The sequence below is a fragment of the Schistocerca gregaria genome, chromosome 9, assembly GCF_023897955.1.
Source record: "Schistocerca gregaria isolate iqSchGreg1 chromosome 9, iqSchGreg1.2, whole genome shotgun sequence".
NCBI classification, from domain to species: domain Eukaryota; kingdom Metazoa; phylum Arthropoda; class Insecta; order Orthoptera; family Acrididae; genus Schistocerca; species Schistocerca gregaria.
Genome location: NC_064928.1, coordinates 67,397,615 through 67,423,430, shown reverse-complemented (window position 1 = coordinate 67,423,430; position 25,816 = coordinate 67,397,615). Strand labels below are relative to the sequence as shown.

Genomic DNA, 25,816 nt, shown 5'->3' with positions numbered 1-25,816 from the left:
TATATAAATGACCTGGGTGACAATCTGAGCAGTTCTCTTAGGTTGTTCGCAGATGATGCTGTAATTTACCGTCTTAGAAGATGCAACGAGTCCACTAAAGAGACAGCTTACACTACACTCGTTCGTTCTCTGTTAGAATTTTGCTGCGCGGTGTGGGATCCTTACCAGGTGGGATTGACGGAGGATATCGAAAGGGTGCAAAAAAAGGGCAGCTCGTTTTGTATTATCCCGTAATAGGAGAGAGAGAGTGGCAGATATGATACGCGAGTTGGGATGGAAGTCATTAAAGCAAAGACGTTTTTCGTTGCGGCGAGATCTATTTACGAAATTTCAGTCACCAACTTTCTCTTCCGAAGGCGAAAATATTTTGTTGAGCCCAACCTACATAGGTAGGAATGATCATCAAAATAAAATAAGAGAAATTAGAGCTCGAACAGAAAGGTTTAGGTGTTCGTTTTCCCTGCGTGCTGGTCGGGAGTGGAATGGTAGAGAGATAGTATGATTGGGGTTTGATGAATCCTCTGCCAAGCACTTAAATGTGAAGTGCAGAGTAATCATGTAGACGTAGATGTACACTCCTGGAAATGGAAAAAAGAACACATTGACACCGGTGTGTCAGACCCACTATACTTGCTCCGGACACTGCGAGAGGGCTGTATAAGCAATGATCACACGCACGGCACAGCGGACACACCAGGAACCGCGGTGTTGGCCGTCGAATGGCGCTAGCTGCGCAGCATTTGTGCACCGCCGCCGTCAGTGTCAGCCAGTTTGCCGTGGCATACGGAGCTCCATCGCAGTCTTTAACACTGGTAGCATGCCGCGACAGCGTGGACGTGAACCGTATGTGCAGTTGACGGACTTTGAGCGAGGGCGTATAGTGGGCATGCGGGAGGCCGGGTGGACGTACCGCCGAATTGCTCAACACGTGGGGCGTGAGGTCTCCACAGTACATCGATGTTGTCGCCAGTGGTCGGCCGAAGGTGCACGTGCCCGTCGACCTGGGACCGGACCGCAGCGACGCACGGATGCCCGCCAAGACCGTAGGATCCTACGCAGAGCCGTAGGGGACCGCACCGCCACTTCCCAGCAAATTAGGGACACTGTTGCTCCTGGGGTATCGGCGAGGACCATTCGCAACCGTCTCCATGAAGCTGGGCTACGATCCCGCACACCGTTAGGCCGTCTTCCGCTCACGCCCCAACATCGTGCATCCCGCCTCCAGTGGTGTCGCGACAGGCGTGAATGGAGGGACGAATGGAGACGTGTCGTCTTCAGCGATGAGAGTCGCTTCTGCCTTGGTGCCAATGATAGTCATATGCGTGTTTGTCGCCGTGCAGGTGAGCGCCACAATCAGGACTGCATACGACCGAGGCACACAGGGCCAACACCCGGCATCATGGTGTGGGGAGCTATCTCCTACACTGGCCGTCACCTCTAGTGATCGTCGAGGGGACACTGAATAGTGCACGGTACATCCAAACCGTCATCGAACCCATCGTTCTACCATTCCTAGACCGGCAAGGGAACTTGCTGTTCCAACAGGACAATGCACGTCCGCATGTATCCCGTGCCACCCAACGTGCTCTACAAGGTGTAAGTCAACTACCCTGGCCAGCAAGATCTCCGGATCTGTCCCCCACTGAGCATGTTTGGGACTGGATGAAGCGTCGTCTCACGCGGTCTGCACGTCCAGCACGAACGCTGGTCCAACTGAGGCGCCAGGTGGAAATGGCATGGCAAGCCGTTCCACAGGACTACATCCAGCATCTTTACGATCGTCTCCATGGGAGAATAGCATCCTGCATTGCTGCGAAAGGTGGATATACACTGTACTAGTGCCGACATTGTGCATGCTCTGTTGCCTGTGTCTATGTGCCTGTGGTTCTGTCAGTGTGATCATGTGATGTACCTGACCCCAGGAATGTGTCAATAAAGTTTCCCCTTCCTGGGACAATGAATTCACGGTGTTCTTATTTCAATTTCCAGGAGTGTATTTATTATTAGTAATGGATAGTAAAACGTAAGTGGTGCATAACATTATAAAGTAAATAATACAGACATTTTTTTAAAAAATTATTTTGTTCTTTTCTCAAAAACAAAAACAAAATGTGGGTCCGAGTTTGTAGAATAAAGGAAACAAACTCCAATATTATCAGCCCCTTCTGGTTTTGGGCCCTGCCCTCGGCGTTTCGCCGACTTTACTTGTGTAGCCGCAGCCTCTGTCCTGCACGTGTGTGTGTGTGTGTGACGTGCAGGAGGTCGGTCCGGCTCACCGTGCTGCCTGCGCCCAGCGGCACGACCAACACGTCGACGTCGCACGGCGGCCTGCTCGAGGTGCACAGCTCCCTCAACAGCGTCGAGCAGGACGTGCACGACCGCGAACACGACCAACAGGTAAGCCGCGATCGTCGATAACACTTACACTGTCCAGTCTCGTTAATGTGACCACCAGTCAAAAGCCCAAATAACCACCTTCTGCAGCGCAGACCGCTGCTATACGTGCAGGAGCTGGCCAGTGTGGTCAAGCGGTTCTAGGCGCTTCAGTCTGGGAACGAGCGACCGCTACGGTCGCAGGTTCGAATCCTGCCTCGGGCTTGGATGTGTGTGATGTCCTTAGGTTAGTTAGGTTTAAGTAGTTCTAAGTTCTAGGGGACTGATGATCTCAGATGTTAAGTCCCACAGTGCTCAGAGCCAGCGTGCAGGAAGAGGGTCAGTGAGGCTCTGGATGATACTAACACGGATGTGAAGCCACGCGAACTCCAGTGCCGCACAAGGTTTCTCGGTTAGGGATCCGTGCAGCGAAGAGGCCGATCAGTGTGCTCCCACAGTTTCTCGGTTAGGTATAAATCTGTGGCAGTTGGTAGACAGGGGAGCACTGTAAACGCACCCTGGTGGTCTTCGAACCGTGCACATACACTGAAAGCTGTGTGACCTGCTGTGTTGTCCTGCTGATAGATGCTATCGTGACGAGGAGAAAAGAACTGCATGGTCCCCAAGGATAAATGCATACTTGTACTGATTCATTGTTCCTTCGAGAATGACGAGCTCACCCTGGGAATGCCGTCCAGCCTGGACCCTTCCAACGATTGTTTCACGGTATTCCCTTTCAGACGTTTCGTGTCAAACATGGCAGGAGCCATCTTTACGATGGAACCTGTCGCTACTCACTGGATGCACAGTTGCGCTACTGGCGTGCAAGTTCCAACCTGCTTCGCTGATCACGACAGTGAGCACGGGTGGATGAACTATGGACCAGCTCTGGAGGCCCACATACACCAATGTTCACTGAACGGTCATTGAGAAGGCACTGTTGGCAGCCTCGTGGTTCATTTGGGCGGTCAGTTGCTCCACAACTCCACGTCTATGCACGTATAGACATCTTCACAGCCGTTATTCAGCTCTCTTATACAGAGTGTTACAGAAAGGTACGGTTCAATCCAGCGTCTGGCCATCCTGATTTAGGTTTTCCGTGATTTTCCTAAATCGCTCCAGGCAAATGCCGAGATGGTTCCATTCAAAGGGCACGGCTGACGTTCTTCTCCGTCCTTCCCTAATCCGATGAGACCGATGACCTCGCTGTCTGGTCTCCTTCCCCAAAAACAACCAACAACAAAAAGGTACGGCCAAACTTTCAGGAAACATTCCTGATACACAAATAAAGAAAAGATGTTTTGTGGACATGTGTCCGGAAACGCTTAATTTCCATGTTAGCGCTCATTTTAGTTTCGTCAGTATGTACTGTACTTCCTCGATTAACCGCCAGTTGGCCCACTTGAAGGACGGTAATGTTGACTTCGGTGCTTGTGTTGACATGCGACTCATTGCTCTACAGTACTAGCATCAAGCACATCAGTGAGTAGCATCGATAGGTTAGTGTTCATCACGAACGTGGTTTTGCAGTCAGTGCAGTGTTTACAAATGCGGAGTTGGCAGATGCCCATTTGATGTATGGATTAGTACGGGGCAATAGCCGTGGCGCGGTACGTTTGTATCGAGACAGATTTCCAGAACGAAGTTGTCCCGACAGGAAGACGTTCGAAGCAATTGATCGGCGTCTTAGGGAGCACGGAACATTCCAGCCTATGACTCGCGACTGGGGAAGACCTAGAACTACGAGGACACCTGCAATGGACGAGGCAATTCTTCGTGCAATTGACGATAATCTAAATGTCAGCGTCAGAGAAGTTGCTGCTGTACAAGGTAACGTTGACATGTCACTGTATGGAGAGTGCTATGGGAAAACCTGTTGTTTCCGTACCATCTACAGCGTGTGCAGGCACTGTCAGCAGCTGATTGGCCTCCACGGGTACACTTCTGCGAATGGTTCATCCAACAATGTGTCAATCCTCATTTCAGTGCAAATGTTCTCTTTACGGATGTGGCTTCATTCCAACGCGACCAAATTGTAAATTTTCACAATCAACATCTGTGGGCTAACGAGAATCCGCACGCAATTGTGCAATCACGTCATCAACACAGATTTTCTGTGAACGTTTGGGCATGCATTGTTGGTGATGTCTCGATGGGGCCCCATGTTCTTCCACCTAACTAATCAATCACGTCCACTCGTACACAGTACCCTGTGTGAGGCGAGATGTCGAGAGATGCAGGCCAAGGTTAGACTGATTGGCTGTGCGGGAGGCAGGCGCTTGAGTACACGAACGGGGAGGCAGGGACGCCGTGTTCCAGTGTGTGCCGCCGCATTAAATGTGGGCCAGAGGCACACGCCACCACGGCTTACGGGGCGATCGTGCGGAGACCTCTAGGGCTCTTCGATGTCCACGCTGTCTGGGACAGATTCAAAGTCCGCAGCGCGCTGTACCAGATCCCTCCCTTGAAACTGGCGCGTAGGGGCGGAGATGCCCCGCACATTGCCGAGGTGGGCGGCAGTGGGAAGAAGAGCTGGCCTGGCTAATGACCATTCTTATTGTGATGTACACAGTTTAGTTTGACACTACGGAAAACTCCAAAAAGTTTGCAATGAAAATTAGGGGTCGCTATGATTTTACGTTTGGTGCGAATTACACCATATGTTGCTGCGTATGAAATTTAGCTAACATGTTGAATTTTTGTTTTGACTTGTGAGGAGGTCTCTATCTGCCTCCGATCTCGAGAAAATGGAACCCATGTAGCGTGCTCACTTCCGATCTCACGCACGCGAGAATGAAATACTCGCATCTCTCACATCTCCTAAACTGTTCGAGATATCGAAACAAAAGTTTGGCGAATGATAGCACACAAGGAGAAGAGTGTTTTGCCAATTCTTAAACACACGGAACTTTCTTATCTGTGGCGATATACCAAGACTTATACTTTCCTTTTTATTTATTTCACTCCAGTGACTAATTTTTTAAGAGTTATCGACGGCTAGCGAAACAAGAGCTTCCTAGTTTGAAAATAAACATTAAATTTCTTCTTTTATATCACTCCAAACCGACACAAAGAGGTTTTTCGTAAGCTGTCGAGCTCTGTGATTGCCAATTACTTGTTTAATGAGGCACTCCGTTTCGGAATTTCGGAATTCTGTCGTAATACCTGTTGTGAGATAAGTTTGGCAAATTACTCTGTGACAAAGCAAGCACAATTAAACTTGCCAAACTGACAATGTGTGAGCCTGAATAAAATAGTTGTTATTGAGAAAATAAACAATTGTTCTGTCGCACAACACAATGGTCAGTGTGTTGTCAGTAGTGGAGGATAATGCGCGCGACAGGAATGCACAAGCTAGCCATGTGTACCTCGTGAACTCGAGTTCGAAAAACATTGTCATGAAAGTAGATCTGCTTTCAACAAATTAAATATATCTAATCATGACACTCTTTTAGGATATTCCTACTTTTGCAATAATACCGACCACTTTTTTCATTTGTGTTGCCTGTTGTATAATTAGTTTATTAATGCTGATAATGTGGATGCAACAATTGAAATGCTTTTCCTCATCACTGCGAACCAATTAAAACATTGTTATTTGTGACTGCTTTTAGACTGTTTCTAGCTTGCAGTGGAAATGTGATGTTTACATGCATATAGTACAGCGTGTCGTATTACATTATTACATCCATATCCAAATAATCACAGTGAGACTTTTATACTTCAGATTTTGGACGCTTTTTACCAGGAGCACAAAGGGATCACATCAGTGGAGATTATCCCTTTCTAAATCTTTGTAACAGATCGAACAGATACGCCAGCATACTAGGCAGTGGGAAGATAATGTTGTTTTACTTTCCTGCTTTGCTTCTTAATCACATGGTTTTATAATATCCCTTGCTTCCTTATTCACTACCCTCTGTCCCTTCTTGCAATCTGAAAACGTCGCGGAGGCATAAGATACAATTCCAGCGGCCAATGGCTCATCAGTTACTGAAGTATGCATTTTTCTTGACCGAAGAAAAACAAAAGAAAAGAAAACTATACAGATATAAATAACAGAAAAGTATAATGTACTATCGAAGAAAGCTGGAGCGTTTAAATGGCGAAAAAAGAAACACTACCCAAAGGTAATAAAATTTAGTAGGCATTAAGGCAAAATTTATCGTATGGGCAATATTACCATGGCTCATATGCGCCGTTCCGATGTGAGCACATGGCCGGGCTACTTTTCCGCTCCCCGCCTCAACTTTCCCACGGTGCTACCGAGGCACGCGAACGCGAGAAACTGTGCCTCAGGCTAGGCGCAAATTGAGACGCGTACAGCGCGTGTGGCGCGACGCAGCGCAGCGCGCCTTTTTGTAACGTCACAGGTTCAAATGGGACCGCGCAAACTGCGACGCGACGCGACTGGGACGCGACACGCGCCTGCGCCAGGTCGCTCGGCGTTGTGGCTGAGGCACAGTTTCTCGCGCCGCGCGTCGAGCTTGCCTCGCTAGCACCGTGGGAAATTGGAGGCGGAGAGCGGAAGAGTAGCCCGGCCATGTGCTCACATCGGAACGACGCATATCAGGAGTGGTAGTATTGCCAATACGATAAATTTTGCCTTACTGTGTACTGAATTTTATTGCCTTTGGGTAGTGTTTCGTTTTCCGCCATTTAAACGCTCCAGCTTACTTCGTTAGCACGTTATAGTTTTCTGTTATTTATATACGCATAGTTTTGTTTTGTTTTTCTTCTGTCAAGAAAAACGTATACTTCAGTAACTGATGAGCCACTGGCCACTGGAATTGTATCTTATGCCTCCGCGATGTTTTCAGATCGTAAGAAGGGACAGAGGGTAGTGAATAAGGAAGCAAGGAGTATTATAAAATCATGTGATTAAGAATCAAGGCAGGAAAGTAAAGCAAGGGTATATTCTCGCTGCCTAGTAATCTAGTGTATCTGTACGATCTGTTACAAAAATTTAGAAAGGGATAATCTCCACAGGTGTGATCCCTTTGTTCTTGTGGTAAAAAGCGTCCACGATCAGAAGTATAGATGGTTCACTGTGGTTACTCTGATATGTATGTAATAATGTAATACGACACACTGTACTACATGCATTTGAACAACATATTTCCACTGCAAGCTAGAAACAGTCGAAAAGGAGTCACAAAGAACAATGTTTTAATTGGTTTGCCGTGATGAGAAAAAGCATTTCAATTGTTGCATATTGACATTATCAGCATTAATAAACTAATTACACAACAAGAGGCTACACAAATGAAGGCAATGGTCAGTATTATTACGAAAGTAGGAATATCCTAAAAGAGTGTTACGATTAGATATATTTAATTTGTTGAAATCTGCTGCTGACAAAGGCGGGTCTGCTCGCGGGCGTGAGACCGGAAGTGAGCGCCCTATATGGGATCCATTTTCTCGAGATCGGAGGCACATAGAGACCTCCTCACAAGTCAAAACAAAAATTCAGCATGTTAGCTAAATTTCATACGCAGCAACATATGGTGTAATACGCACCAAACGCAAATTCATAGCGACCCCTAGTTTTCGTTGCAAAAGTTTTGAGTTTTGCGTAGCGTCTTACTAAAATGTGTGCATCACAATAAGAACAGTCATTAGCGAGTTGATGGGCACTTAGTCACGAAGCTGACATGTAACGCTACAAGTAAGGCAAAAATTATACATTTTCAGTGAATAGTTTGTGTAAAATCGTTTGAGAAAGATAACAGGTTGCGCGCACTTCGGTTTTGTCAGGGCAGAGAGTCGCCAGACGGCGCGTGCGAAGTACGGTATACGCGTCGCAATATGCGCTGCACCCGCGCGACCTGTGCGGAACGTACGTGTCGCGCTGTAGTGTCGTGTCACGTCATACTTGCTATACGCGTCTCAATTTGCTCCTAGCCTCACAACCACAGCGCCTCGCGACCTGGCGCAGGCGCGTGTCGCGTCCCTGTCGCGTCGCGTCGCAATTTGCGTGGCCCCATTTGAACCTGTGGTGTTACAAAAACGCGCGCTGCGCTGCGTCGCGCCACACGCGCTATACGCGTCTTAATTTCCGCCTAGCCTAGAGGTATAAACAATGTGGCGTTCGCAGCCATCGGCATCTCGATACACGAGGATGATCCCAATGCCGTATGACGAGGCATCAGCCGCCACAAACCGAGGGCCGGTCTGGAGAGAAGGGAGTTAGGCATGAGCTTTAAATGGAGAAAAGCATAGTCACAGGCAGGAGTCGCATCAAAAGGCGCCCCTTTGCGACACAAGTTATTCAGGGGTTGAGCAACGGAGGCAGCCTGAACTTTAAGTGATAAGTAACACCTGGTGGTCAGATAAGTCCTTGGGACGAGGAGGGGTCCCAATGGCCGTGACATTGCGACCCGAAGGGCGAATGTCATCTTTGCTAAGCCAGTGACCTAAGTATTCCACTTCCGGTTGAAAAAAATAACACTTTCTCAGCCGACAGCGTAAACCAGCAGACTGCAGAGCACGTAATAGGGCATGGAGGTTTTGCAAATGTTCCTGGCGGAAACACCCGGTGACCGCGATGTCATCCAGATAATTCATGCTGGCGGGGGATAGGCTGCGTAAGCTGCTCCAGGAACCGCTGGAAAATGGCCGGCGCCAAAGAGACACCAAAGGGAAGGCACTTCTATAACTCGATAGGTGTGTCGATAACCGTGATGTTCTGGAAATTGGCATCTGAGGGTAACTGCTGGTACACCTCAGCCAGGCCGATCTCGGCTAGCTCGGCGAGAAGGTTTTCCTGTCAGGGAATGGGGAGGTGCTGAGCACTGACAGTAGCGCCCAAGTCCCCACGCAGCCCAAGGAACTCACTGGGTTTCCGTACGACCGCTGCAGGTTCCAGCACGTCAGCGGCCTGGAGCCGGTCGAGTTCCCTCTCGACCGCAGGAAATAAGGCCACCGGAAGGGGCTGTGCCCGAAACAAGCGAGCCTAAATGTAATGTGCGCCTGAAAATCGGAAGCACACCCGAAATCCGTAGCAAACGACGACGCAAAAGCAGAGCACAGATAGTCCGAGTCCCGAAAAGGATCGGCCGTGGAAACGACCTTAACTTCGTCGAAAATTGAAAATCCAAACAGTTGAAACGCATCCGAGTCAAAAGTATTCGAAGCCGACGGAAGGTCGACGACAAATAGGGTAAGGAGCCGGGGAAGACGCTTGTACGTCGCCTGGACGACGAACGGCGCTCGAAGGGTGAAACGTCCACTGAGAAAAATTATACACGACTGTGCTTAAACTGACACACAATATTTTTTAGCGCAACGCAATTTGACTTTCAATAATCCCTACAAAAGAATGGCCCTGACTAACATTAACCTATACCTTTCACAAATCACTTACCTCACAAAAATCTTCGTTACTCGAACTACTGCAGTACAGCGAGTGCCACTACTGCCAGCTAACTAAAAGTTTCAGACTACGGAAGTCACTAACTACTGATAGGCACAGTTAGCAAATGAAAAATTTTAATAGAGAACAAAGAATGTATTTACCTTAATAGTCATAATATATATATATCAGTTCGTGACATCAATTCTTACAAATTTCAAAACTCCGCCATCTCTCTCCCCACGTCCACCACTGGTGGCGGCTCACCTCCAATTGCGCAACGCTACGCGCTGTTAGCATCCAGCTGCCGCTGCCCAACACTACGATGGCAGACAACAATGCAAACCAGCCACAGACTGCACAGGGCACAGCCAGTGATTTTCATACAGAGCGCTACGTGGCGGCGTTACCAATAAAAAAAAGCTAAACAGCCTACTTACAAGGCGAACGGAACTGTCTGCGCAGGCGACAAAACGCGGACAGGGAGGTGACAACTGAGAAGAGCCCAGGCGGGCATATGTCGCCATATTAATCAGGGAGACGGTGGCCCTACTGTCGAGCTGAGAGCTGATTTCTCAGTGAAAAGGTGGAGCGCGAGGAACAGCTTCTGCGCAGACGGGTCGTTCTGCGGGACGACTCACAAGGCGAGGTCACGACGTTTGGAAGTCGGATTTACCGCAAACTTCGCACACTCGTAGTACTCCACGAGGACAACACAATGTGTGAGCAGTAGCGTGGACTTCTCAAGCGTTACTGAGAAAATCGCAAGATAATTTCGGTCGTCAAATATACATATCTGTGCGTGGCCATTCTAACCATGAAGCGGGTATTGCCGAGTGGTGCCGGCACGGTAGCTCAGCGTGTTCGGTCAGAGGGTTAGCTGCCCTCTGTAATAAAAAAGCTGAGGTAATGGATCAACAACGAAGTTATACGAATGTCTTACAACGTCAGCCCCGAGCAGATGCAAAGAACAAAAGTGAACAGAATGAGATTTTTTATAAAAAGAAAGTGGTTAGCGTTCAAGCCTCGTAATCGCTGGGTCGCTGGATCTAGTCCCGCTTTTCAATTTTTTTTATTTCTATCACAGTCATTTTCTTTACTATTTATATTACAGTTGATAAAACTGGCAAAATACGCGTAATCGGAGGAACTTTTATTAAATTTACAATGTTATTTGGTAGTCTACGAATTTTTAATATCACGAATAATACAATATTCATAACTATCGACTAGTAAACGACCAAACGCATAAAGTGATACCGAAAATGTATGCTTGTCCGTGATTTGAGAAATCGTGCATACCTGGAAGGAGCCCAAAACCACTTGTTACCTCCCAGTTTTGACCGGCACAGACGGTTTTCGAAAGATGTAGAATGAAACATTAGCCGTTGCAGGATGGTATTTTTCGTAAAAACGTGAAAAACAAAGTTTAACGGCGCCATCTGCATTGAATAAATGCTATGTTTCCGCAGACGCAAGGTATTTTGAGGTGTTCCGTGGAAAAACAAACCTCTTTAACATTTTCAAAAACCTCTCTTTCGGCCGATAATGTGGAAGCAAACCACGCATAACGCAGCACTTCTTTAAATGTCGGCGCTGATCATTGGTCATGCAGTATCGAGTGTATTTTAATAGCGTCTTCACGAGAAGCAACTTCTCGTTGTCTTTCCATTAAATACGAACAATTTCGAAGACACAGACAAGGATACATTTTCAGTATCACTTTATGCGTTTGGTCGTTTATTAGACGGTAGTTATGAATATTATATTGTTTGTGATAGTAAAAATTTGCCGGCGAGAGTGGCCGAGCGTTTCTAGGCGCTACAGTCTGGACTCGCTGCCGCTACGTTCGCAGGTTCGAATCCTGCCTCGGGCATGGATGTGTGTGATGTCCTTAGGTTAGTTATATTTAAGTAGTTCTAAGTTCTAGGGGACTCATGATCTCAGAGGTTAAGTCCCATAGTCCTCAGAGTCATGTGTGTGTGTGTGAGTGTGTGTGAATAAAAATTTGTAGACTGCCAAATAACATTGTAAATTTAATAAAAGTTCATCCGATTACACGTATTTTTCCCATTTCATCAATTGTAATATAAATAGCAGAGAAAATTGTGAGTTGCAAATAAAAAAAAACTGACAAGTGCGACTCGATCCAGAGAGCCAGCGATTACGGGGCTTTAATGCTAACCATTCGGCTACCGGCACTTCACGGTAAAAATGACCATGCACAGGCATATATATTTGACGATCGATATTATCTTGCGATTTTTTGAATAACGCTTGAGAAGTACGCGCTACTGCTCACACATTTTGTTGTCCTCGTGGAGCACTACGAGCGAACGGAGTTTTCAGTAAATCCGCGTTCCAAACGTCGTTGCCTCCCCTTATGAGTGCAGGGCACGGACGGTATCTCGAGGAGCAGGAGGGGCTGGACCGGAGCGAGTCGACCGACTACGACAAAACGATCGGACGAGGCCCTCCTCGCGACACAGCGTGCACGTTTTCCAGCGGTGGGACAATCGGCTCGAGAATGTGCGGTAAAGCACTGTGGGCAAAGGGGGAAGGGGGCCGCGCAACAGGCGGCGAGGGGCGACCGGAGGCGCCGAATCCACAGCGGCGTCAGGCAAAGAGGAGTCCCGATGGTGCCGGCGCGAGGGCAGAACCCTCTGGAACGCATCGATCGCCACCACTTGCGGCCGCTCGAGCAATTTCAAAGGAGTGGGCAATGCGGAGAATCCCTTCCGAGGAGGGGTTATCGAGCTTCGACGTGTCAGTGCGGACCTCGGGATCGGGAGCCAGCTGAACCACCACATCCCGGACCACGGAGTCCGCGCCCGAAGCCTCCTGGTGGAACTCCAGTCGAGAGGCGACCACGTGGTAGCGTCGGGAATAATAGTTCGTCAACAAAAGGTATATTTCCTGGAAAGAGAGAGCCATAGGATCCGACAACGGTGCCAACTTGCGGAGCAGAAAGAACGTGTCCGGGGAGGCCCGAGACGGGAACGACGTCCGCTGCGAGCAGGCGTCCGTGACTTGAAAAGCCGCGAAATGTTGTTTCAGTCGATTAAGTACGTTTCCCAGTCTTGTTTAGCGTCATTAAATGGAGGTAACGACGGCGGGCGTGGGAAAGCATCCGAGCCCCGAGGACTCGGAAGTTGTCGTGGCAGTGCGTCCCTAGCATCAACTATCCGTAAACAATAGCAGTGACTGCTGTAAGGTATCTAACTGGAGCTGCTGCTGCTGCTGTTGCTCCAGCAGGCAGACCAACTTCGCCTCCGTGCGAACAAGACCACTGGCTACCTCGTTGCCAAAAACGTAACCACGGCCGGAACGTACGGGGGTTGCCGTGAAGGAAAGCGCGGTGAGACCCACGGGGCGGCCCGTGAACAACAACACGAGCGGGAAATGTCTGTACTCACTGAAAGTATTGTGGGCTTCTTAAAGACCCACAGCCCTGGGCTGCGGAATCAAATTGGACCCAACAGTAGAGAGTGCCGGCCGCGGTGGCAATGCGGTTCAACGCACTTCAGTCTGGAAACGCGTGACTGCTACAGTCGCAGGTTCGAATCCTGCCTCGGGCATGGATGTGCGTGATGTCCTTAGGTTAGTTAGGTTTAATTAGTTCAAAGTTCTAGGGGACTGATGACCTCAGATGTTGAGTCTCATAGTGCTCAGAGCCATTTGAACCATTTGAACCAATAGAAACTGCAAACTATTGTAGAATGTACGTCCTTGTAAGTACTGGAAGATGATGTAAAAATCTGTGTTAATAAATGGCACGCTGTTGGCAAACGTCTAAGCATACGGTTTAGCTATCCACGTATGAGTGGATCGAAGTTAAATAATAAAAAGCAATACTTCGTCCTCCTTGATGAAAGATCGTCAGAGACAAGGCTATCAACAGGAGTGGTCCCAGGGAAGTGCGATAGAATTGCTCTTAGTCTCTGCACACAGGCTCTTAGTGGTACAAGTGCAGAAATTTTTATTGGTTACGGAAGACTGTGTACTGAACAACATCATATCAGTGTTTACTTCATTTCCACACTAATAATTATAGCTCTTAGGAGTGACAGACTAATAGTTATACCTATTACGAGTAGTTTGTTTTTAGGCCTCGAGGGCAAGCTATTGATAATTATTTTCCCCTGGCCGGCAGGTCAGATTTTGAAGCGTGGACGCAAAGCGGTTAGCGTATATTGACAGGTATAGTTCACTTAGTGGTGCGGTTATGACTGCAGAAAACATCAGGTACTACGAGGGTCGTTCACTAAGTAATGGCTGGACGGAGTGGCCGAGCGGTTGTAGGCGCTACAGTCTGGAACCGCGTCACCGCTACGGTCGCAGGTTCGTGTCCTGTCTTGGGCATGGATGTGTGTGTGATGTCCTTAGGTTACTTAGGTTTAAGTAGTTCTAAGTTCTAGGGGACTGATGACCTCAGAAGTCAAGTCCCACAGTGCTCAGAGCCATTTGAACCATTTCAATAACTAATGCCCCACAATTTTTTTTTCTAATAGCATATTTATCGTTAATAGTCAGAATATGGTGGCAATATACATCAATATGTCTTGTCCACGTCCTATTTTTCTACGTAGTCTCCATGACGTTCTATGGCCGTACGCCAACGTTGTGGCAAAGCATGTATTCCCTGCTGACACTCGCCATTTTCAAAGTCTGTTACCCATAGAGAATCTTTAAGCACCAACAATTCAGATGAAATGGTCTTTCTTTGAATACGTGTGCATTCGTGGAACCCATCGTGAGCATCTCTTTGAGTATCCGAGAGTCTCGGTCACTATAAACGCACTTCCAATGCTGACCGGCAACTGTAGAAACTGACTGTCACACCTGACATGTTGCAGCGAGCTGACGTTTTCATTCGCAAAGACGGACGCATTACGACTCGAGGAAACATTTTGAGGGTGATGAGGAGGTGATTCACACAGTGAAGCAGTGGCTCCGCCACCTGGACACTGATCGTACCGACAGGCATACACGCCCTTGTTTCGACTGGAGGAAGACCATAGAACAGGACGGAGAATACGTGGAAAAATAGAGCATGTAGATAAAACACCAGTCTTTCATGTGTGCAATTCTCATTATTTTCAACACAGAATTGTTGAAGAAAAAAATGCGTTGCATTAGTTTAGATTTTACCTGGTGGACTTATCCTCCCACCACGGGAATTTGTTTCGCAACAGCCGTGTGCTGATTTTAATCCACTGATCTTATGTTTTTTAACTTCTTCACTTCTATGGTTGGGTAGAGGGATGTGTGTACTTTTTAGATTGTTACAGTTAAGTTACTTTACAATGAGGTAACAAAATTCATGAGAGGTATGCACAAATACAGGTGGCGCTAGTACCGCATACACAAGGTATACGAGGGCAGTGCATTGGCGGAGCTATCGTTTGTGCTCAGATGATTCATGTGAAAAGGTTTCTGATGTGATTATGGTCCCTCCATGATTATGGCCCCACCATAGTTGCAGCTAGAGGCATGTTCCATTTCGGAAATCGTTAGAGAATTGAATATTCAGAGATCCACAGTGTCAAGCGTGTGCCAAGAATACTAAATTTCAGGCATTACCTCCCATCACGGACAATGCTGTGGCCAACAGCCTTCACTTAACGACCGAGAGCAGCAGCATGTGTGTAGAGTTGTCAGTGCTAACAGACAAGCAATTCTGGTGAAATAACCCCAAATAGCAACGTCGGAGGTACGACGAACGTACCCGTTAGCACAGTGTGGCGAAACATGCGATTGAGAGGCTATGGCAGCAGAAGACCGACGCCAGGGCCTTTGCTAACAGCATATCGCCTGCAGCGCTTCTCCTGGACTGTTAACCATATCATTTGAGCCCAAGACGACTGGAAAACCGTGGCATGGTGAGATGAGTCCCAATTTCAGTTGGTAAGAGCTGATGGTAGGGTTCAAGTGTGCCGCAGACCACACGAAGCTGTGCAAATTGGTGCTGGCTCCATAATGGGTCGGACTGTGTCTACTGCGTCCTGTGGCCAAACTGAACGGATCATTGACTCGAAATAGTTATGTTATGCTACTTCTAACCATTTGCAAGCATTCAAGGATGGGGAAGTAAGTCGGCCGTGCCCTTTTAAAGGAACCATCCCACCATTTGCCTAAGACGATTTAGTGAAATCACGGAAAACCTAAATCAGGATGGCTGGACGCGGGATTGAACCGTCGTCCTCCCGAATGCGAGTCCAGTGTACTAGCCACTGCGCCACGTCGCTCGGTGTAACTGATGATCACAGGTGTTAAGTCCCATAATTCTCAGAGCCATTTGAACCATTTTTTGAAGTTTTATGGATGACAATGTGCCATGTCACCGGGCCACAATTGTTCGCAATCGGTTTTGGAAATATGTGGTAAGGTCTTATGGGACCAAACTGCTGAGGTCACCAGTCCCTAAGCTACTTAATCTAATTTAAACCAACTTACGCTAAGGACGACACATACGCCCATGCCGCAGTTGGTTTGAAGAACATTGTGGACAATTCGAGTTAATGATTTGGTCACCTAGATCGACCGACGTAAATCTCATCGAACGTTTATGGGACGTAATCGAGAGGTCAGTACGTGAAAAAAAAATCCTCCATTGGCCACACATTCGCAATTATGGACAGCTCTACAGGTGGTTCTTGTTCTATACTACTGTGGCGCAGTGTCTGCCTGGCTGTGATAGCTTTCCGTCTGCTCCTGCAAGCTCAGTACTAGCATTTTGTTACTGGAGCTCAAATAGTAGTATGAGGTCTTGTTACTGAATTTTAGTAAGCTTCGTCGAGACGCAGGATGAGATTTTTATTGGTACATTTCTTGGTTTTTTACGTTAAGTCTGATTATGTTGCGGGTTCTGGATAAAAAAAAATGTTTCAAATGACTCTGAGTACTATGGAACTGAACATCTGAGGTCACCAGTCCCCTGGAACTTAGAACTACTTAAACCTAAGTAACCTAAGGACATCACACATATCCATGCCCGAGGCAGGATTCGAACCTGCGACCATAGCGGTCGCGCGGTTCCAAACTGAAGTGCCTAAAACCGCTCGGCCCCACCGGCCGGCGGTTCTGGATCGATTTTTAGGATATGCTGGTGGCACAGTTCAACCTGTTTACAATTCGACAGTGCAGTCACTTGGTGGACTACTATTATTTCGACAGTAATGTTGGACTCATATCAACCCCCACATCTCTGACTTGGAACGTAACGTCCAATCTGTCCTTAAATGGAAACCACAGTGAAAATTCGCTGAAGCTTTGCACACATGTGTTGGTCAGTGTTCTGGTGTCTCCACTGATCGCAGCAAGTCGCTCTTTTCAGTTCTGAAGCCTACAAGAATTACTGCAAAGCAGTAATGCAAAGCACACAAACTATTTCTGATCTGTGAAACTCTTACAGTTTTGTATGTGGTGGGCATGACAAGACACCCTGCATGACAATATTAAATGCTTTCTTAGAAAACTACATCATATAGATATTTGAAGACCATCAGGTTTACTGCCAAGAGTGACTGATAAAATATCTTTATTTAACAACCAGTTTCAAAATACAGAACATTATCAGTATTTACTACATCATATTAGACACTATAAAATCAATGGTATCAGTTAATAGAATCCATGAATTCATCACTGCTGTTACATAGTAATGATAATTACACCATCATCATAAACTGTGCTAGTCAGTGCACTTATCCATGGTTGATCCTAGGAATGCAGACATTCTACATCACTGAGTATATGGATGGCTCCATTCCTAACACTGATGCTGACAGCTGATCAACCATGGATACGTGCACAGTCTGGCACAGTTTATGATAATGGTGTAGTTAACATTACTATGTAACAACAGTGACAAATTCATGGATTTTTTTAATCTGATGCCCATGATTTTGTAATACCTTAAATGATGCTGTAAATCCTGTTATGAATCTGATGATGGTCTGTGGCCTGAAGCTGGTTCTTAAATAAACAAATTTTATCATTATATCTTGCCAGTAATCATGACTTGCTGCAAATATTTGCAAGCAGTGAGGCACCACCTTCTGCAAATATTAAAGATAGTTTGTGATGTGCTTTCGTGCCTGCATTGGAACTGCTATCAGTGGCCACGAGGCAGTTGGAGTGACAGTTATTTACAAATATCGAAGAGCAACTAAGAATACTGCATAACTGCAGACATACTAAATATGTCTGCTTGTGCCTGTGTATGTGCGAATGGATATGTGTGCGTGTGTGTGTGTGCGCGCGAGTGTACACCTGTCCCTTTTTTTCCCCCTAAGGGAAGTCTTTCCGCTCCCGGGATTGGAATGACTCCTTTCCCTCTCGCTTAAAACCCACATCCTTTCGTCTTTCCCTCTCCTTCCTGAAGAAGCAACCATCGGTTGTGAAAGCTAGTAATTCTGTGTGTGTGTTTGTGTGTTTTGTTCATTGTGCCTGTCTACCGACGCTTTCCCACTTGGTAAGTCTTGGAATCTTTGTTTTTAATATATTTTTCCCATGTGGAAGTTTCTTTCTATATATATATATATATATATATATATATATATATATATATATATATATATATTTCCCATGTGGAAGTTTCATATATGTGTGTGTGTGTGTGTGTGTGTGTGTGTGTGTTTAATTACAAATCACATGGAAGAGTGAGTATATACACAATAAAATAAAATTTGCTACAAAGGTTTCTTGATGTTAAATGAAATAACTAAAAATACGAATAATGTTATTTTTAATATTATTTTTGTATTTATTAGTAATCTCTAGAAATAAATTGTTTTATTTTCTGTTTCATGTTTCACATTTATGTACTATACCTACCACATCTGAATTTATTATGAATGCCGTCCTCACACTTCTATTCCATTACCACATATAAATATAAAGATGTTATTTTATATTAAGAACTATGATTCACTGTTAATTAACATTTCAGTTTGATAATACATGCAGAGTTCATAGAAATAAAAAAATGACTCTAGTGAGAATCAGACTAACAACCACAACACTACAATTCCAGAGAACTATGCACACAGTTACGATTGTTCTTCCCCTAAAAATCGGCTTTTGAATTCCCTAGTTGTCAGAATTCCCATCCCCTCTTGTATTTGCTTAATGTTGACCTTCTGTGGGGTGGTTCCCATGCTAGGGTCAATCGCACACCAACACTGTTTACTAATGAGACTTCCCTTAATTTTTTGCAACCAGTGGTGATAATTATCTTTATTCAAAACTTCAGTCTTTCGACGGAGGCTGGAATATTATTCTACCTTTCTTAAATTTTTCACTTACGAATCCTCTTCACGATCTGCACAAATGGGAAAATTTGCAGTACTGGTATTCACAATGTCTCAGCATTTAAAACAATCTTTTCCAGCCGGTCTTGTTATTTAGATGGTGCTCTTACTTTGTGTACGTCTCATGGATGTATAATAAGGGGAGAGGCTTACACTGTACGTTGCTTCAAACCTGGTGCCGTGTAAGATGCCCCAAAAGCTTAGCAGACTACAATTACTCTTTGTTCTTAATTTCTGTAGTGTGCAGGCAACAGTTGTTTTAAAAATGTAACAGTGCTTTTGTAAATAATGTAGCATCAGCAACCCATTTTTCAGGCATTTTTCTGGTCTTAAATGCATATTTGATCCAGACAACACCATATTTTGGCTTGTTAATGTAAGTTTCTTTTTTTATTTGTTTAGAATAACCAAGAAATGAAAATGCTGCTTTCATAATCATATTTTCCGTAATATGGGCTCACTACATTAGTGTTCAGTCTATGCCGTCTTCCTTAAAATGCTGAGAACATATTTTGCTATGTTTGGTTAGTTTCCAGTCTTTTCTTCTTGACTGGAGTGTGTCAGCTCTCGCATTATGTGAGCAAAGTCGAGACACAGGGACATTTTACAGACTAGTCTGCAGGGAGCTAGAGGGGAAAGGAACATTAATTTAAGGGTGAGTGGCATAAATACTCATATTCAAAAATAAAAGCCGAGATTGCCCAGACAGTTTTTCAAGTTAGACTAATAGAAAATCTAAAGTCAAATGACAAAAATAAAATCACTACAGTAACAGCAGGCAGTACAACCAAAATTCATGTGTATAAAGAAAATATCACTTAACAAGTCCACTTACGAATATAATGTAATTCCTTTATATTTTAGACTATAATGATAGTGATTAGTACATCTGTAAATGACACAAGCTGACATCTTTTATCAAAACACTTCCACCAGAAGATAACGTCTAAGGCAGCTAAGGTGGCAGACATTTGCCTCAAGTTTGTGACATCATGACAACTCCCCTCATTACACCTCCATGGTAGCTGTGGATCAACAATCATGGTCTCATAACCTGTGAATATTCTTTAGAAGAATGGCAGAGAGCACACCAAAAAACAAAGTCCATTGCAAATAAAAGAACACATTTGTTTTAACATAGATGCAGAATACCTTTACAATGTAGTGTACATAATAACAAGAAGACAGCAATAGGTACCAGTACCAGCTAATTCACAGTCCACAAGACAGATAGTCCACATCACTGACATTAAATGCATCAAAATTTTTTATACTTAACAGTGGTTAGAAATCTCTGAATGCAATTTCTTTATTGTTTCTTAGAAGTGTGCCATACAACTATAAGAAACAGATATCTGTGTTCCGATCTTGAAATTTATTTATTTTTTTTACTTATTTATCCCACAAGTATGAAGAAAATCAAAGAGGGCCAGTCTGTACAAATAAACAGAGAGGAATTCAGCAGAATTATAATTTATATTCACTGCAAACAGAAGACCAAACAACTATTCGTGACACCCTATTGCCTCTTTGGGCATAATGTTCACAAGATATGTGCTATAACTTCCCACCTCTAATTCACATACATGTCGTATGACTGAAGAAAAAGAAATACACCTCCCCATTCTCCTCTTCGCTCACTTCTCTGCATTTTCCTCGATACTTGCAGAATGGCCTGGTGCCCGCAGAAGACATCCCCGTGTTCACCGGCTCGCCAGCACGTCCCACTCTGGCGTCTGTGCCAGTATTACAAGGTGTTGGCAGTGGAGCCAACTTGACATCACAGTTTGGCACCCGCCCACTACAGCAGCAGCTCGTGCACGTGGTACCGGGTAGGAAGGGCACCAAGCCGAATCCGGGCCGTGCACTGTTGGCAGCAGTAGGTGCCGGGGTGTTACCTGCTACTGTGGCCATGTTGGTACCGCTGGCACTCGGACGCCGAAGGCGGAGAAGCATCTACGGAGGGGAATATCCCGGTAAACACTGGCTGCTTGTTGCAGACACTACCACATTGAGCAGGTGAGCATTTGCCCTGTTTTTACATTGTAATTTTACTGAAGTATTTCAAAAAGTAATGGCAAACCCTCAGTTCTACACAAAGGGAACAGTCCAGAAATTTCAAACTGTCATAAAGGACTGATACGTGCTTTTCAAAGGTGTTGACATATGCCAGAAGACCATTCACCTCTACAACGAAAAGTGGTAGTTGAAAAAAGATGGCAGTGTATTTACTTGTGGGTAACATTCAGTAACAGTGAGCAGTTGCACAATTTATGTGATCAGGAGGAATAAAACATCAGTAAAACCAACACAGGATTGTGAAATGCATGTCAGTAGCCACATTAAGGGAGAGTTTGAGTGAATAAAATATGCTTATAAATGCTCATATGTCAGTCCATAGTGAAATACATTCCATTCACTGTAGTCCTCTGTTTATGAGAATATGGGATGTATCGGTTTTATAATTCTTGAGAGCTCCTATGACCCTCTACAAGTTATGGACAGGGAATTCAGTGGCAGTATCAGTCCATTTATAATGATAACAGAGGCTGCACAATACCAGAAGTTGTATCCATTGTGCTGGTATTGCATAAAGTTGTCACATGAAGGGCTCCTCTTGTTCACCTCACTGAAACTGATACACTTGTCATTATTCACAAATCAAAGTTCTAGATACTCCTATATCCCCACACCATACTGCAATACTCTCACCATGTTATCATGTATTTGGAACAGTGAAGGGTGTTTTGGGGAATTTAGAGTGAAGGCAACCCAAAGACTCTCTCTGTCTCATAGGGTAAAAGAACCGGTGCAGACATATGTAAAATCTATGAAACAGTAGATTTCTGTTTCCAAACATTAATTCCAGGGCAATTCTTGATAAGAATTACAGAGAATCTAAAAGAAAGTTCAAAATTTTTATTGTTGTGCATGCACAGTGAATTATAAGCTGCCACATTCTATGAGAATGCTGAAATGAAGCAACCTTCCCCACAAGTACTGGCACAACATTCACTTAGATACAGAAAAGACTTTACACTTAAGTGAGCATCCACATGACTCATCAAAAATTAATTTCTTCTCTGTGACGTCACAAAAATTGTAAAGCCTACTTTTCTTCACTAAATGTTTCAATAAATATTTATCTGGAAGTGCTTGAGCAATGGCTAATGACACAGCTTGATATGGAACACATGGATTGTGTTTGTCATCAAGATTAAGCACTCTCACATTTGGGTAAGGAAGTTCACACTTTTTTAAATCAACATATTCCAATTGATTGGATTTGTCATACTAGACATGACAGAGCTCTGTTCTCAGAATGAGATTTTCACTCTGCAGCGGAGTGTGTGCTGATATGAAACTTCCTGGCAGATTAAAACTGTGTGCCAGACCGAGACTCGAACTCGGGACCTTTGCATTTCGCAGGCAAGTGCACTACCGTCTGAGCTACCCAAGCACGACTTACGCCCCATCCCCACAGCTTTACTTGTGCCGGTATCTCGTCTCCTACGTTCCAAAATTTACAGAAGCTCTCCTGCAAACCAGTAGATTTTCATTTTGGCTGACTGTGCTTCTTTTCTCTGTTTTGACCATTTGAAGGCAGGACGTGGAACTGGCGTAGTAAGCGAAATAAGGTTTTTAGAAATTTTGACTTGATCTCTGAAACCTTCTCGATCCCGAATGTCATCAAATGAATTTTTAACTTCCTGTAAATCATTTTTAGCTTCTCCATTTTGAATATGATTTTGTGTTTGAAATTGATGAATGTATGCAGTGCGTAAGTCTTGGTGGGTTCATTCTTTCCAGATCACCAAAAAACATCATTCTCCGCTTCCTCATGCTGGTACCAATGTCTTGTGTATGTTCGTATAATTCACAGTTGTGTCTTCGGTGGAATTCTCCGTTTTTTTCGATAGGGCCAAGAATTTTCCTAAAAAAATTTTCCGGTATTTTATTTCAAGTTTTCATAGTGGTTCTTTCTTCGTCATGTTTAAACATTCTGATCTGGGGTACATCCTTGCTCCATATCAGCCTTCTGACACTCTTCCGAAATGCCAACTCGTTTATTTCTCTGCGTTTTTTCGATCTTCCTGTATCAAGGCTTCCTAGGTACTTCCAACTCCCCACTCTCCTCAATCGTTCCCCACCAATTGTTGTTCCTCTCTTCTTGTTTCTTGTTGTGATAATCATCTCACTGTTACTTACACTAAATTTCATCCCATATTGGTGTACTGTTCATTCACATACATTCAACTGCTCTTGTAGTTCCTTCTCCTTATTCCCCCAAATCATCAGTGACAAAGATAGACAGGTTAAGAAAAGGGAGGATCGGAAAGTTAATGAAGGTGAAACCATTACAGGAAGAGATAGAGAAATCAAGACTGAGATGGTACGGACTCATTAAGAGAATGGAGGAGAAGAGAATACCCAGTAGGATACATGAGATAAAACTGGAAGGAGAGAGACCAAGAGGAAGACCGACAGACAGACGACTCAAAGGAGTAGAGAAATGCGTCCAGAAGAAAAGAGAAGACTGGAACTGAGGTGAAGATGGACAGATGGCAACAAGATAGAAGATGATGGAGAGGCCTATGTTCCATACAGACCTGGCCAGAGGCTGGAAAACTATCCAAGATAATGATAATGATGATGATTACACCTATTTATAATGGATTATTTAACAAGTGATGAAAATTGCACTGTAGGTAGTATATTACTAAGACAGTAGACTAATATCATCTGGACCCAGATGCGTTTTGGGTGGGGGTGGGGGGGGGGGGAGCCTTGAGCCTCTTAGACCCCCTCCTCCTCCCCCTGAATCCGCTAGTGCTGACAACAATTGATATATAAGGTTACCTGAAAGACCTTCTGCATGTGCCTTCTTTGCTGAAAACAATTCCAGAACACCAAACGTGCATTTCTGCTGCCTTCTTATGGTGACTCTGCACTGGATTAGGAATAGATTATGTGAAATGTATTACTGCTTAGATGTGGCCCATGAGACAAAGGGATCTCATATAGAACACTTATAAAGTACTGTATGCAAAAGAAAATTAAATTTTCTTTTACATTCTGTGTGATTCTTGCTGGTGTACAACTGTTAAATAGTTATAATCATTTGCAAACATTACATTCATTTTGAATTGGCCTGTACTTCTTGTGTTTGTAACTGAAATCTATGTTTTAGGAAAACTGGGTTAGCTGTTACTTTTTGAAACTTCAGTTTTTAAAAATACTGACTGCTTTTTTGGACACTGTCATTTCCTCCTCACTTCAACTTCTGGGCAGATGATACAATTTCTTCATTATGCCCTATTTCTATCTGAAAATCAAAATTTTACCAGTTCAAATTGTTTCTCACAGCTCTGTTAAATTTATGAGATTAGTGTAGCATTCTAAATCGAGTTCCTCACTGAAAATGGGGAACTTACCTTCACATTTTTTAACCCTGCTGAAAGAGTAGCTGACTAGCCACAGATGTAGTTTTGTCAGATCATTAATCATCAAGTACTGTGTGGACGAAAAATCGTTTGAGTAAATGTGACATCTTATCTTTAACATCATTACAGAATGCTTCAAGGAATGAAGGAAATAAACTTCACTCTGCACACAGACTGGTAAGGGGAAAGAACTGATGGAGAGCAAATAAGATGTGCCTTCTTCATGCAAAGCTACAACAGCATTTTCTTATTATTTTTATGCTCTTGCAATGGATTATAAGTTCTCCTTTCTCAGAAGAAGTGATGGGTGACATATTTAATAGACCAGGAACAGCTTTACATCCATAGTAGTAAAAATAATCCAAAATCAAGTGCATAAAATGTCATGAAACACAGCAATGAAAATGGTTCCTGCTGCACCAGCCTATTATTGGATTACAAAGACTGACAACAAATGAAAGAAAAGTGCGAATGGCCAAAAGTGTCTTGATTCAATTGATTGTCAAGAAAGAGACTGACCGTTTGAAGAAAAGTGCACACAGTTGTTATTTGTAATCATAAGGTAAGGCCTCTGATTGAAAAATTGCTGGGCAGATGCATTTGTCTAATAATGCTGCAAATTTCAAACAATAGAACATCCAGGATGGAATGAAACAATATTATGAGAAGGAAAGTTACAACTCACCATATAGTGGAGATGCTGAGTCGCAAACAGGCACACCAAAAAGATTTTCACACTTAAGGCTTTAGGCTAATGGCCTTTGTTTACAATAGACGTGCATAGGCACACACACACACTCACACAAACGCAACTAACACACACGACTCGTTTGCGTGTCTATTGTTGACAGAGGCCGTGACTGAAGTTTTAAGTGTGAAAATCTTTGTGTTGTACCTATCTGCGTCTCAGCATCTCCACTATATGGTGAATGCTGTAAATACATATAAATAGGTAAATCATAACACCGTATGATTCCTGGTTAAACCATTACAAGACAGGAGACAGTATACAGGTTGTTCAGAATATTTGCTGCATTCTAATCAGAACTGTACTTTGAAAGGCATCAGGTGATGTATCAGTGTCATCTGTCAATGCCATGTACCGTGTCAACAATTAACTTCCAGACACGTGTTCATAGGACTTTTTTCATCCATTTCCAGTCCAGGCTCTGTCCCTGCAGTTTCTCAGTTTTATTAATGTTCTCCATGTATAAAATTCTAATTAAAATGTGAGCTCGATTTTGGTATTGCTGAAATCACGGTTTGATCAGCTTGGATACTGTCAATGGTCTAGTTAATAAACAGAGTGATGTGCTTGCTGCTAAGTCTCA

The 25,816-nt window shown here is 44.4% G+C and overlaps 1 protein-coding gene across 1 annotated transcript in view; it reads left to right on the top strand.

Moving 5' to 3' along the window:
- LOC126291632 (uncharacterized) overlaps positions 1–25,816 on the top strand; it is a 109,368-nt gene that overhangs the window by 70,742 nt on the left and 12,810 nt on the right. The window contains exons 6-7 of the mRNA XM_049985197.1: positions 2,259–2,397; positions 20,711–21,060. Of these exons, the coding sequence (XP_049841154.1) occupies positions 2,259–2,397; positions 20,711–21,060 (489 nt within the window). The remainder of the gene's footprint in view (positions 1–2,258; positions 2,398–20,710; positions 21,061–25,816) is intronic.